The following is a 12,630-nucleotide window of genomic DNA, read 5'->3' as shown; positions in this document are numbered from 1 at the left end:
GGATAGAACGTAAAACCGCCTACAGCCTCGATATGCCAAGTAATGAGTACTTTCAAAACACCCGATTCCAGACACTCTCTCGTAGCCGCATAAACAATAAACAGCAGCAACCCTGGCAGCCTTACTACTACCACGACAACTCAGCAGAAGCATCTCCCGCCCACTCTCATCGTTTATACGCAACAAGATGACTATAGCTGTAGGACAGACAATTCCCTCTGGAACTCTCGTCTACTCTGAAAATCCAGTAAGCTTAAAACCAGCCAAACAAAACATGGGTTTGAATTTGACGTGGCCGCAGCTATTTTAATCGATATTATTCATGTCTTAATCGGTATTTTTCTCTAGGAAGATAAGAGTGCTTGCGCCGTCCCGCAAAAGGGTGATCCAACTGCATGTAGGACCATACATCAAACATTTGACATTACAAAGCTTGAAAACCTAAATCCCCTCTTCCGTGAAAATAGTATTCAAGGGCAAGAAGGTCGTCTTGTTTGCTGTTCCTGGTGCATTCACTGTAAGTATCTTGCTGCTTTCACTCTGGTTGTGGGTTGTCGGACTTGGAATGTTGAGCGAGTTGTTGCATCCATCACATTTACTATACCTTTGCTTGTCTGACTTGCAATAACGTTGAGCGAGCATTTGTTGCAAGCATCACACTCACTATATCGTTTCGCTAGCCCACATGTCACATTCAACATCTCCCTGGATACGTTCAACACATTGACGACTTCAAGGCTAAAGGCGTTGATATTGTCGGATGTATCGTACGTAGTTCGCCTCTTCAACTGTTAAACCCACCATACTTGGACTCAACAGTACACTTTTTTAGGCCGCCAACGATGTCTTCGTCATGGACGCTTGGGGCAAGTCAATGGGTGCTGGTTCAGCAGTCCATATGTATGCCGATGTTGGCGCTGAATGGTCCAAGGCCATGGGCTTGGATTTGGACTTGACCAAAAGTAGGAAGTGTTTTGTTGTTGTTTGAGAGACTAATCGTTTATAATAACTAACACATCACGTTGGAAAAGTGTTGGGCTCCGTAAGAACCAAGCGATATGCATTGATTTTGAACGACAACAAGGTCGAATACCTTGGAGTCGATGCTCAAGGTTTGGCTCTCTCTGGTGCTGATGCAGTACTTGGAAAGCTTTGAAGGGTGTGTCTTGTCAAAAGCAACGAAGTTGTTGTCAAACTAAAATGAAATAGATATCATTCAAAAAATATATCGCTTCTCAGATCCTATGCAAGTGCTCGGGTCTCGTACGCAGTTTCTGTGAATATCCTTAGCATTGATTTCCAACCTCACCTTTACGGCAACATCGCATACACTTTTCGACTAGATAGAGCAAGAGAGCAAGAATACATTTTATATAATTACAAAGCTGATCGTGGCGGATCAAACACTTTAGGAAAAGCTTCATATCCCCCGGGAATTTGCAGCCAATTGTCTTCCGGATACTTGAAGTTTGCCCCTGGTCCTTCAATCATATGGAAGGTATATATAAATCTGCTCTTGTCACTCCTGTTGTATGTGGACTTGTGCATGACTGAACCGTGAATGAGAACCAGCGTTCCTATAAACGACCAAGGAGTGAGTGAGCCTACGAACTTCTAAAGATCACATTCAACTCGAGGTGTTACCAGCTGGTGTCGGTTCACAAACATATTCGGATTCCATTGGATCTCTTTGCTGAGGCAACAGCTCAACAAATGTAGTTGTCTGGCCATTTGTTGATGGATCACGTACAAAACGTTTCTGCACCCGATTTCCTATTAAGAGCAGTTAGTAAATCAGACTGGAAGCACGATATGGCAGCAGACAATTTACTACCTTTGTGAGAACCTGGCACGAAATACATACAACCGTTCTCCGGAGTGCAGTTCTCTAAAGCAAACCAAAAACCAACTGCGGACGGCGGTGATGTATATAGGAAGGTCGAGTCGATATGCGGAGGCACTTCTCCGCCAATCTTTGGTTGCTTGCATATCACCATTGACTGCAATGCTCGTGGGTCCTGTGTTTCATATGGTAAGTCACTTATTCAAACACGTCTGAAGAAGGATCCTTACTGCAAGTAACCAACCTTGTATTTCAAAGACTTTGCGATGCCTTGAACGTTCTTTTGGAAGGTGAATCGGTGAAACAGTGGTTCAATGACGTGGAGGTTGTGTCCGATCTGTGAAATGTAACGGTAAGGGGTGAAACGTGTCAGTCATATCTAAAGAATACGTATCCAAACGGGATTTCGGTCTGCAAGTTCCAAGCTCACGACATGCAAGTACCTTGTTTACAGCTCGTGCCTTTGTAACAACCAGATCGCCTAAAGCAAAGTTCTTGATAGTCAGAAACCAAGCATAGCGATAAGTCAGAGCATGAAAGCTACCTTTCGAGTCAAAAGCGTCCTCTTCAAAGAAGAATCTTATCTTGTCACCACTTGATAGAAAGTAATCGTCGCCGACATGGTTGTGAGCACCCTGGAAGGCGAAGCATTCGTTCAGCGATTGTCGTAAAAGGGGATTCGGCCATTCTTACCGTTATGAACTTGGTCTTTGGATGTGTGCTGAGATCAAACTCGTCCAACAGCTCCGATGCTCTGGATTTCAGAGCATTGGCTTCCTCAAGAGAAAAGAAGTCTTTAAGGACGAGATAGCCATCTCTTTCATACTAGATAGAAAGTGGTAGAGTAGATTAGCAAATTAGGAATGAATGTCGATAAACATGAAATAAAGACGTTACCGTTGCAATCTGTTCCTGAGTCAAGTACATGTTACAAAAGATACACGGTAAAGGTATCCAAATCCAATTCAGAATGACGGATCACAGCTTCCAAGTCTTAGAGATTCAAACTGCAACGAGTTCTTATAGTGTGCAAATGTTTTGAGTTCGATGTGGATTTGAGAGGCTGATAGGAATCGGAAACGTGTATTTACGTGTCATAAGTAGTAAAGAATTCAAGGATTCGAACTCGTTGGCCTGTAAACATAGTTTGTCGTTGAAACGCGTTCGACCTCCTGCAATCCAAGCATCTGATTCAAAAACGAGCAATGGAGATAGTTCGAATCTTTTGAATTTAAATACACGTAACGATGTACTCCTATGCTGTATCAAGTGCTTCAACCACGAGCTCCTTGCGTGATTTTGATTCAATAAAAAATAGACGCTCCCAGATCTGAGCGTCCAAACCTGTTAAAAGCATTGAGTTAATCAAAGTAGCTTGATCATTAGAGCATCAAGAAGCTGGGAATCTTGACCTCCTTGTGACTTCCCTTGCTTGAATGGTCGAAAACTTGATGATTCCGATAATTTCAAGGCAATGATGATGACTGAAGTGAATGGAGTCAATGAACGAGGGATGCATGGCTCTAATGAGGTAGCGGGACCTCCTACCATTCCTTACAAGCTGCTACTGGGTCGCATGATTCAGGAAGCTTACTCGGAACTGACAACATTAACTACTTCGTAATCATCGACACTTGAACCTGTTTAGCTTCCCTATTGGTTCTAACAAATTGCATTATTATTAGGCTACCAACAAGGTCATCTGACGAGAAAAAGCAAAAGATACTAGAGTACTGCAAGTCAACGCGTGAACAATTCATTCGCCTACTCGTCTTGCTGAATTGGGGTGCTAAAGAGGCTCAAGATGTCAACAGAGCTCTGGTAAACAAGGAGATTTTGTTATGGTAATGGTCGTGATCTTGCTGAATCGGATGTTTGCACTATGTAGGAAGCAATTCGATTCATCCAAGAGCAAGATGCCTGCTTTACTGCAGCTGCTGATGAGTTGTATCATCTACGACACTCTATATTGGCTCAAACTACGTACGACTGGGTTGATATGATTTTCCTTTACAACCTGTATTCATGTATTCTCAACAAATTTTAGAACACCTGCTTTTGATGTACACACTGCGGTCGATGTGTTGACCACTGGAGAGTACAGGCGTCTTCCTTCGATCATCAAGGTAATCCTCTTGGTGTATTTCAGCATGAAGAATCGTTGTGTTGCGTCAAAGTGGCAGGAACTCAATAACATCTGTTGGAGCAATTCACCTACACTTTCTCAACAAACAGTCGGTAATCCCTCTCCCGCCTTTATCACAGTCGGAAATACAAGACACCATCGCGCAATTAGAAGACGTGATTCGAATGCGCCTCTTGTGTGATGAGGTGGTGCCTGTTCCCATGAGAGTACTCTCGAGAATAGGCAAGTGCATTTCCAGGAATGTGTGTTTGAAGGGTAGACCAGAAAACTAATAGTCCGCAATCACTGATTCCAGAGAAGGGATCTGTGATATTCAGAGTCAAGGATGAGTTTGAAATCACCTTGTCTTTACCAGGATCAGAAACGAATACTCCATGGCGATTACTAGACTTGAAATTTTTGGCTCAGGCCGTCTCAGATACATATGAGAATGTCCGGCCTACATGGAAGGAGCATCAAATGACCAAAATTGGAGAAATCACTCAAAAAATGTTGTACGATGCTGCCGTAAGGTCTGGATGGCCTCCTGCTACAGCAGCTGCAACAGTCGAAGCAGGAACTCGATGGCCTCTAGTTGCCGCATACGAGTATCTCCATGCAGTGTGTCTGGGGTATCAGTTAGAGATACTGCATCAACAGGCTCTCTTCCTCGCCAAAACTAGGTGGAAGGATCATCTACGAGTAATAATAGATGACAAGCGACGGCTCAAGATACCATATTGGGCAGGTGCCAGTACCACTTCGCTCGCACTAACACGATCATCCACTTTATTGCATTATCTCGAAATATCGATCGCCGATACACCAAGTCTCTCGCAAGTACCTAATTCTCATATAATCACAGTGCCTCCGACATCCACTGGTCCATTCGACGATTCAGTGCATCCAGATGTGCTGAAATGTATAACATATGGTGACGACACATCGTCTAAAAAGAAGCTGATGCGAGTCAGATGCTTTTCGAAAGCCGACGCACCGATAGAGACTCCCGAGATTGAATTGGTTGATGTCTTGAATGGCCATCAACCAGTCATATTGGATATCGACTCGTCGAAACTGGATGTAGAAAGCTTATTGACCAAGGCAACAGAATATCAAGCTCGGGCCGTCATCAAAAGGATTTATGAGATATTGGTTGGACCTGATACGTTTGCATTGGCACTATCTCCCGCCAGTAACCGTAGCAGTAGTCACAGTAATGTGGCGGCTCAATATGAGCATCGTAAACGTAAAAGATCGATTGTAGAAGCTCTGTCATATTATAGCCCGTCTGATGTGACGATACTCCCATGGACTGCCACGCCGCCTGGGCTTGTTGTTCGCTTCAAATCAAATCATGCAGTGCGAGTAGGAGTCGATACAAAAACAGGACGAATCGTAGTATGCTCAGCAGATGCCTACCTCTCTCTATCGGACGACACGTCATTATCAGCAGCCTCATCAAATCCAGATCGAATACGGCATGTCGAAGAACGTCTCAATCAAAACATAGACGATGCCGTCGTAGCATTACGTGATTTAGGATATGCCACTTTGATTGATGCTGTTGAGGCATCTGCAGGATATTTGTCTTTAGAAACACGCCGAGACCTGAATTCTGCCAATTTGGAATCATTAGGAACTCGTCATGTTGTATTTCTCAAAGTTGATGGATTTGATATATGGTGGATGGCTATTGGTGTCTTGACTGGACTTGTTGATGGAAGTGATGAAACGGATTATGCTCGTAAGAGAATATTGGATTCTGGAGATGTGTTAATGGATGGAAGTGGGGAAGGGGGCAGTGGTGCTAGTGGTAGTAGAGATAAAGTTGATGAAGGAGGTCCAGGGTATAAAGTTTGGATGATATCTACCAAGTAAGTATCGAATTTTTGTTTCACACTGCTTTTTTCGCATCATCACATGTTTGGAGGATCGAAAAAAACTTACATATTCACTGCTCATCAAGACCTGGACAACTTGTTGGAACTGCAGAGCTTGACTTTATTGAAGTCTTGCCACCACCCACCCCACCCGCAGATGCCACTGTCTTGCCCGAAGACTTGCTATGGAAATCCATGACCACAGACACCATATCACGTTTAGCATCAGCATGTCACCGTCGAATCTCCTTATCTTCTGTAAGAAGTCAACTTCAATCCCGAAGTATTCCCTTCAAATATTACTTGCCACATGCCTCACCACCCGTACTATTATCACCTTCTGAATTACCATATGAAGAATCAAAAGTGGGCAATCACAGACCACGAATATGTATAGACGGAGACTACTTTGCTGCGTTATATTATGATTGGGATCCGTTAGATGATACGATGGACGACACGACACCACCTGATGAATGTGGTATTGGAAGTGTCTTTATATGGGTTGAAGCTGCACCTTCATCTGGTTCTCGAGGTAGAGGATCACGAGTATGTGCTGTTGGACGAATGAAACGAGGGTTTTTGCCTTCTATAGCTCCACCTGTGAATTCGGTTGATGGATGGGAGTATGATGCAAATGAAGGGATGGTCAAGTTTTTGTTTGATCGTGTTGATGGGACGGTTGCCTTGTTGTTGGAGGAGTGGAAGCATATTGCTATCATGGCTAGACTTGCTGCCCAAGGTATTCAGCTTGATGTTCTTCGTTTGTTGTTGATCTAGGGCGCCTTACATTGCTTAACTTTAGCTCACACATACCGGAGATTTCTGAATGCCTATGGTGTTGCTGTTGTCCGTTATGATTTGTTGACGCTGCATATACGCTATCATGAGGTATCTATCACGGAGCCATCCCCCTGAAGTAGTGATTAATGTCGAGACTAATCATGACCTCCTTCACCTTGCAGAATCTACTATTGGCTATACATTGGGAACGAAGCAGTGACACAAAACCACGATACAAGACTACCCTGTCAACTGTCGATGGCTCACCCAATCCTCATTCGATAACACGAGTCTTCCTCGAATCTATACTAAACCAGAAGCAAGATATTCGATATCTTCTTGCCGTAGTAACGTCCACTACACAACTACTAAGTTGGCTGTCAGACTTTGAAACGCGTCGCAACCAGCCCAGTCCGTATCAATTCCAACCCGCTCGACGAAATGTAAATATAATAGCTCGCTCAGCCTTCCAATTCCGAATAGTTTATCAGCCCAACTATTGTGTTGAGATAACCATGATGTTACCATCAAAAGAATACCGTATAGTTGATGCTGCTGTATCGTATTCGCCCACCACTCACGAACCGAGCAGTGGACCACCAATAATCCCCAAACCAGATTTGACTACCGTTGCGGGATTGGCCGTTCAACATATGGCTTTTCAACCTATACACATCTTTGCAATTGATTTGCAAGATCATTCATGGGTTGTAAATGGGGTCGATGTGCCTGAAAATAGTTGGGCGTTACCTGTGCCTGGGGGTATCATTGCTTCGAATGGCTTGCTGCTGCATGCGCTGAGGAAGGCGGAGGTGACTTTGGAAGCTTATGCTTCTTTGACGTGGTTGTATCATGCATTGACTAAGATGATGAGGGTATGTGTGTTATGTTTACCTTTTGTGCTATGCAGCGACTGATCGAGTTCTTTTTCGCCAATGTGATAGTTACCTTCTGCAGACACCAGCCCCATTCTGCAACTACAATTTGGTGCTCCGAGGTCGTCCTCTGCCCTCTTTGCTACAAGGAAGACTGGAACTAGAGCTCAAATAGGTTTGAAACGACCTGATATGAGCTGGACTGTGCAGCCAAAGTTTATAGCTAATACATGTAAGTGACTTGAGCAACAAAAGACGAATCCAACAGACCACATCGAGCGCTGCAAGTGACTCGCTTTGACCTTTTTTCTTGGCAATCTCTGTAGTGAATATGGATGGAGTACGTGCTGAAGAGCTGGATGAAAACGAGCTTGGTGGCAACCTTACCAACAAGGTATGTATCATAATATACCGTAGGTGTATTATTTTTGCCTTCGTACACGTTACGCCAGATATCGTCTACGGTGATCAATAGAATTCTGACATTCTATTCTTCCAAAATTTAGCTTCAAGCAGTCCCAAGAGGAGATTCACGAGTTCGCGGATATTTGGAAGTGGTTGCCAAACTATTGTGTACTCCAGCATATGTCATCAAGGACATTTTCTGGTTGTTGAAACTAGAAAAGGTGCCATTGGACAGTGCAATGGAGTTTAGTGGTAGTCCTCAAAAAATCAAAGTGGCCAATGTTGAATGGTGCTTTACTGTTCCTGAGGGAGCTCCAGCTCATGTCGGTGCAGTTGGAGAGTGTGCTGTACAGATTGATTTGGAGAAGCAAGTGTTGAGGTGCTTAGTGAGTAATCCGTCTTCACCACAAACCTTTTTTTGCAGCCTTTAACCAAGAAGCTCACGAAACATGGGTCGCACTTGTCTAGTTCAAGTTCTGGAATATCTCTGGAACAGCATACGTGCCACTCTCATATTGGTATGGAGCAACAGACACGACGTTACCTCAAAACACGGGTCTTTTGACAGTCTGGCGAGACAATGACCCTGTATTATCCGATTATAACGGCGCACTTCAACAACAGCCACATCCCGGCTTCCCAACACGAGCACCACCATCGGATTCACCATTGTATAAAGCATTCAAAGAAGAATCTGATCGCAAGCCATTTGTAGTGAAATTTGTGGATCAAGTGTCTACAGGACGTGTACCGGCCAACTTTGGAGGACCGGGCAAATTGTATCCTATAGCGCAATTGTTTTCGTCGCCTCGTGTGAATAGGATTGAGGATTTGGGGCTGATATGATGAAATGGTGGTGGACGAGATGGTTGAGGGGGATTTCTTTGCATTTGGGTAGTATGGAGGCAATGTATATGTATATTCACAGTGGAGATGTAGCAACAAATAGAATGATTTGTTATGGTGATATATCTTGAGTGTAGGCGTCTCAACCCCAAGTCCCTTTCCTAGTACCTCGGGTTGATACTCTGCGAGTTTGACCCCATCAATTTCACTACATTAATAAAAGAGCTAGAGATCAATTGTATTTGATCTGAAAAGTTGGGTTGGAAATTATTGATCGTGACCAAGCAAACAGCACATAAACGACGTGGCGAGCTCGATCGCTTCAGCAAAGCTCAACCAAGCTCCAAGAGAAACAACAAGAACATTAAATACTTCTTCTATGATCTATACTTCGCATCATGAGGCCTTGTACATGCCATGTGCTTTGTTCGTGCCCATGTGATTCTCATCAGTGATTATACTCAGCCACACTGATTTCTATCGTTCCACACACCACAAAAAACAGAACATAAGAGACCAGAACATATAAAAAACAACCATGAAATCGCCACAAACAGTCGCTGCACTCCATCTCGACAAGAATATGATTCACAAGTATCCCTTGCCGTGTGAATCCGCCATGAACGAGGACACGGTCGTGCCAGAATACACTCATCAACAACTCCACTACTTGTCGGCATCCGATGATGATGAATACTCTCAATTGCCTGAAATGAAGTATCCAAGAACAATGACAAACAGCACCGTAAGTTTGCATAATTGTGATTTGCTTCTTGTTGTGTTTTGTGTGATGCATTGATCTTGCATATACTCAACCGTACACTCATACATTCAACATAGGCCAACTCAAAAAAGTCAAATACCGTCGCTCAATCATTCTGGCATTTCTTGAAAAAGATCTTTTGAATAATGCCATAGCCTATGGTTACAGAATGTCATGAGCGGGGAGGAGTGGTGCAAGTTTTTTTGGGTGTTTAAAGCAAAGAAGGGAGGGAGTTTCCTTGAAAAATTCAGTTTGCACATTATCATAGTTTTGTAGTTTTTCGCAATTATGCTACCAAGTCAATACTTTTACATAAACACGTGATGACACGATGACACGAAGCACCTAGTTTTTTAAAGGATGTCGCGTTTGGAATGTGGTATAGGACAGGTTGCCGCTCACATGTGAATGCTCTGCTTCATTGCACTGCCTTTGCCCATAGCCTCTGCGCCAGCTCAGGCCTCTGGTCAGGTCACAAGCCAAGTCAACAAACAGTTACCAAAGGCTCAACACATCTGGACCAACTCTAAATATATCGAGAGCAGTTAAAAGTACGCAACATGGCATACAGCAACAAGCGCAAGAGGTCTCTGGCCGATGTCTTCATCAGCATAAAGCGTCGAGGGTCTAAAGCCACGGTGAATACCAAGGACTCGCCCACCACGGCAACAATTCTGGCAACTCAGGTATGAGCAGTATGCCGTTATGTAAATGATGCAAAACAGACCGTTAAATATCTTTACAATTCACTAGCCGACCATGAATCCCTCCATCATTCTATCTGAACATGACGACGAGAGTGTTGAGCCTCAGACTGTTGTCCTGTTGGAACAGGTAAAGAGATGCTGTCTTGTTTAAATTTTGGGCAAGTCAGTCACAACGTACAAATATGCTGATATGTCCAACCTTTTATTACTTAGACACCGTCAACCAAATCTCGGGACTCTGAACAGTCCAAGCAGTCACGAGAGAAGGGAAGGTGGAGGAAAAAGTTACTGGCATCTGCGGAACGATTCTTTAATGATCAAGCAGAGGCATATAGCTATGGTTTCTTTGTATGAATGGGCACACTGCCTCCCCTCGTGCTAATTGTTGCATTCTGTATTTTTATGTAATTTCAATTCTATATAAATGACATTCCCAGATGTGAAATCATGTGCGTCGTGTGGATACGTTCTGGCAAGTTCATGAGTTATGGTACATGCATAGATAGTTTGTATTCGATTTATCACTCAAGGTCAGACTTCATTACACGTTTTTCACTTATATATTCGTCCTTATGCGTATATACATATCCACACGCTTCACAAACCCAATCACTGCTACTGTCGTCCTTGACTACCAGTGATTTAGGAATGTAAAAGCCCCGACACCCGTTCTTGTTTCCACATACTATATGTCCCACTGTTATAGCACTATTATTCGTCCTAGCATTGTCCTCATCAGTAGCAGCAGCTACACTGCCTGTCTTACTATTCACAAGTCCATCTTCTTCACACCTCTCACAATCACAATCAAAGAAAAAGTATCCCTTCAACAGCTCTCTCCTGGCATCTCCTCTATTACCAACACCTGCATTTGATACAACGGCTTCTTCATCAGCCACATCGACATAAGATATAGTAGCTTCATCACCTTCACTCAGTTGCGCATAGTTGAAGAAAATCATTTCGGCATGTGAGCCTGCGAATGGCATAGAGTGATTATTGCTACCATTGTTGTGACTATTCTGCGACTGATGTGGTTTTGTAACGTGTCCTACAGCAGGCTGACATGAATGATTAAAGTATACGACGGTTGGGTATAGAGCTAGTCCATATGGTTGGCGGGGAGATTGACCACTTTCAAAGGCATACGTGTATAGTCCAAACGAGTTGCATTCCTCTTTGCATACAAGTTCACGTAATGAGGCTACTAGACTGGCTGTTGGTGGTGATGATTGATTTACAAGACCAATCTTTTGGCCATTACTTCCAGCGGTTTCCTTTACTATATCATTCAGATCTATACGGTTATCTACTTTTACGGCAGGCAAGAATCCAGCCCTCTGGTGTCCATCCAGCAATGGCCATAACTTGGCTTCTGTAAAGGTTGCCAAGACTTGGGCAACCCGTGCAAACTGTTTTAATCTAGCAGCTGGAAAACTCTCCGTATTAGAAATCATATCCCATACGTCTGCAAACGTCCCCATATGATGGTTGCTATCTGTTGATTGTTTCATCCCACCCTGAAGCTCTCGACAATGTCGAATCAAGACTCTAATCAGCAACCACGTAAAGTCCAATATATAATCACCACCGTCCTCTTTCAGCACATCAAGCACATCCTCGTGATGCAAGCTATGTACAAGACTACATTCGAGTTCATGCTGCGACGTCCAATCTCGCGATTTACATGTATCTGAGCAGTAGTGGGCGATATTACAGGACGTGCATGGTATGAATGCGTGCGGTGTGTTTAGAGTCAGACAGTATGCACATACACGGGTTTTATGGTTTGTATCAGGGACAGCTGCGTACGGAAGCACTTTGAGGAGGATGGATCCAGGTGCGAGAGCGCGTGATGCAATGAATGAGCGACCTTTATTCGGGACGTGTCCCACTTTAAGAAGGGGGTTTGGTATTTGGGATGGTAGTATAGGCATGTTTGATGTTGATGTGGATGTGCGTGTGGGATGGATCCTCGAGGAATGGTAATATAAAGGCGCGTTATAAATTATTTCAATCTAATTTACAGTACTAATATATACGTGTTAGTCAAATGAATCTACAATGCGTCGAAAGCAATTTCACAATTCGTATTTGCCTTACTTTGCATTGTTACAATCTTTGACGACGGTGAATCGAGCTGAATAGCCTGAAGCCAGGTACTAGAGCATTATACACATCGGTCTATTTGCTTAAATTGGTCAAGTTATTGTAAACGTCGTAGTGGACGGAGTGTGGAATGTTTGCTCACTGTTTTCAACATTGTAGAAAGTGAATCAAGTCACCTTATTCCAAGAGAAGAGAGTCTTTTGCGGAACTGAAAATCATGAGCGAAAAGAGAGCTGTTGTCGTTGGAGCTGGAGTCTCTGGACTGACGACGGCAATGTAAACAGTTTGGTC

General features: G+C 43.6%; 4 protein-coding genes across 4 annotated transcripts; 2 read left to right on the top strand and 2 right to left on the bottom strand.

The window, feature by feature from the left end:
- Positions 1-187: 187 nt before the first annotated feature.
- Positions 188-1,156, top strand: SmJEL517_g00304 (uncharacterized protein; the record flags this gene model as incomplete). Its single annotated transcript, XM_031166234.1, has 6 exons — positions 188-247; positions 349-397; positions 468-517; positions 681-767; positions 833-962; positions 1,032-1,156. The coding sequence occupies 6 exons, from the start codon at positions 188-190 to the stop codon at positions 1,154-1,156; spliced, it is 501 nt and encodes a 166-aa protein (XP_031028026.1).
- A 221-nt stretch (positions 1,157-1,377) lies between these two features.
- SmJEL517_g00303 (uncharacterized protein) lies at positions 1,378-2,770 on the bottom strand (the record flags this gene model as incomplete). Its single annotated transcript, XM_031166233.1, has 8 exons — positions 1,378-1,577; positions 1,645-1,773; positions 1,835-2,018; positions 2,088-2,180; positions 2,287-2,324; positions 2,388-2,478; positions 2,537-2,668; positions 2,741-2,770. 8 exons carry the CDS (start codon positions 2,768-2,770, stop codon positions 1,378-1,380), a joined length of 897 nt encoding a protein of 298 aa, XP_031028033.1.
- Positions 2,771-3,317: 547 nt separating this feature from the next.
- Positions 3,318-8,760, top strand: SmJEL517_g00302 (uncharacterized protein; the record flags this gene model as incomplete). Its single annotated transcript, XM_031166232.1, has 13 exons — positions 3,318-3,463; positions 3,529-3,664; positions 3,732-3,826; positions 3,891-3,969; positions 4,079-4,215; positions 4,265-5,845; positions 5,938-6,593; positions 6,657-6,742; positions 6,817-7,509; positions 7,579-7,741; positions 7,836-7,903; positions 8,016-8,300; positions 8,383-8,760. The coding sequence occupies 13 exons, from the start codon at positions 3,318-3,320 to the stop codon at positions 8,758-8,760; spliced, it is 4,503 nt and encodes a 1,500-aa protein (XP_031028032.1).
- Positions 8,761-10,751: 1,991 nt separating this feature from the next.
- On the bottom strand, positions 10,752-12,167 carry SmJEL517_g00301 (uncharacterized protein; the record flags this gene model as incomplete). Its single annotated transcript, XM_031166231.1, has 1 exon — positions 10,752-12,167. One exon carries the CDS (start codon positions 12,165-12,167, stop codon positions 10,752-10,754), a length of 1,416 nt encoding a protein of 471 aa, XP_031028031.1.
- Between the last annotated feature and the right edge of the window lie 463 nt (positions 12,168-12,630).

The sequence above is a fragment of the Synchytrium microbalum genome, assembly GCF_006535985.1.
Source record: "Synchytrium microbalum strain JEL517 chromosome Unknown SmJEL517_scf0001, whole genome shotgun sequence".
NCBI classification, from domain to species: Eukaryota; Fungi; Chytridiomycota; class Chytridiomycetes; order Synchytriales; family Synchytriaceae; genus Synchytrium; species Synchytrium microbalum.
The sequence above is the reverse complement of the archived record's forward strand: the minus strand, read 5'-3'. Positions and strand labels throughout refer to the sequence as shown.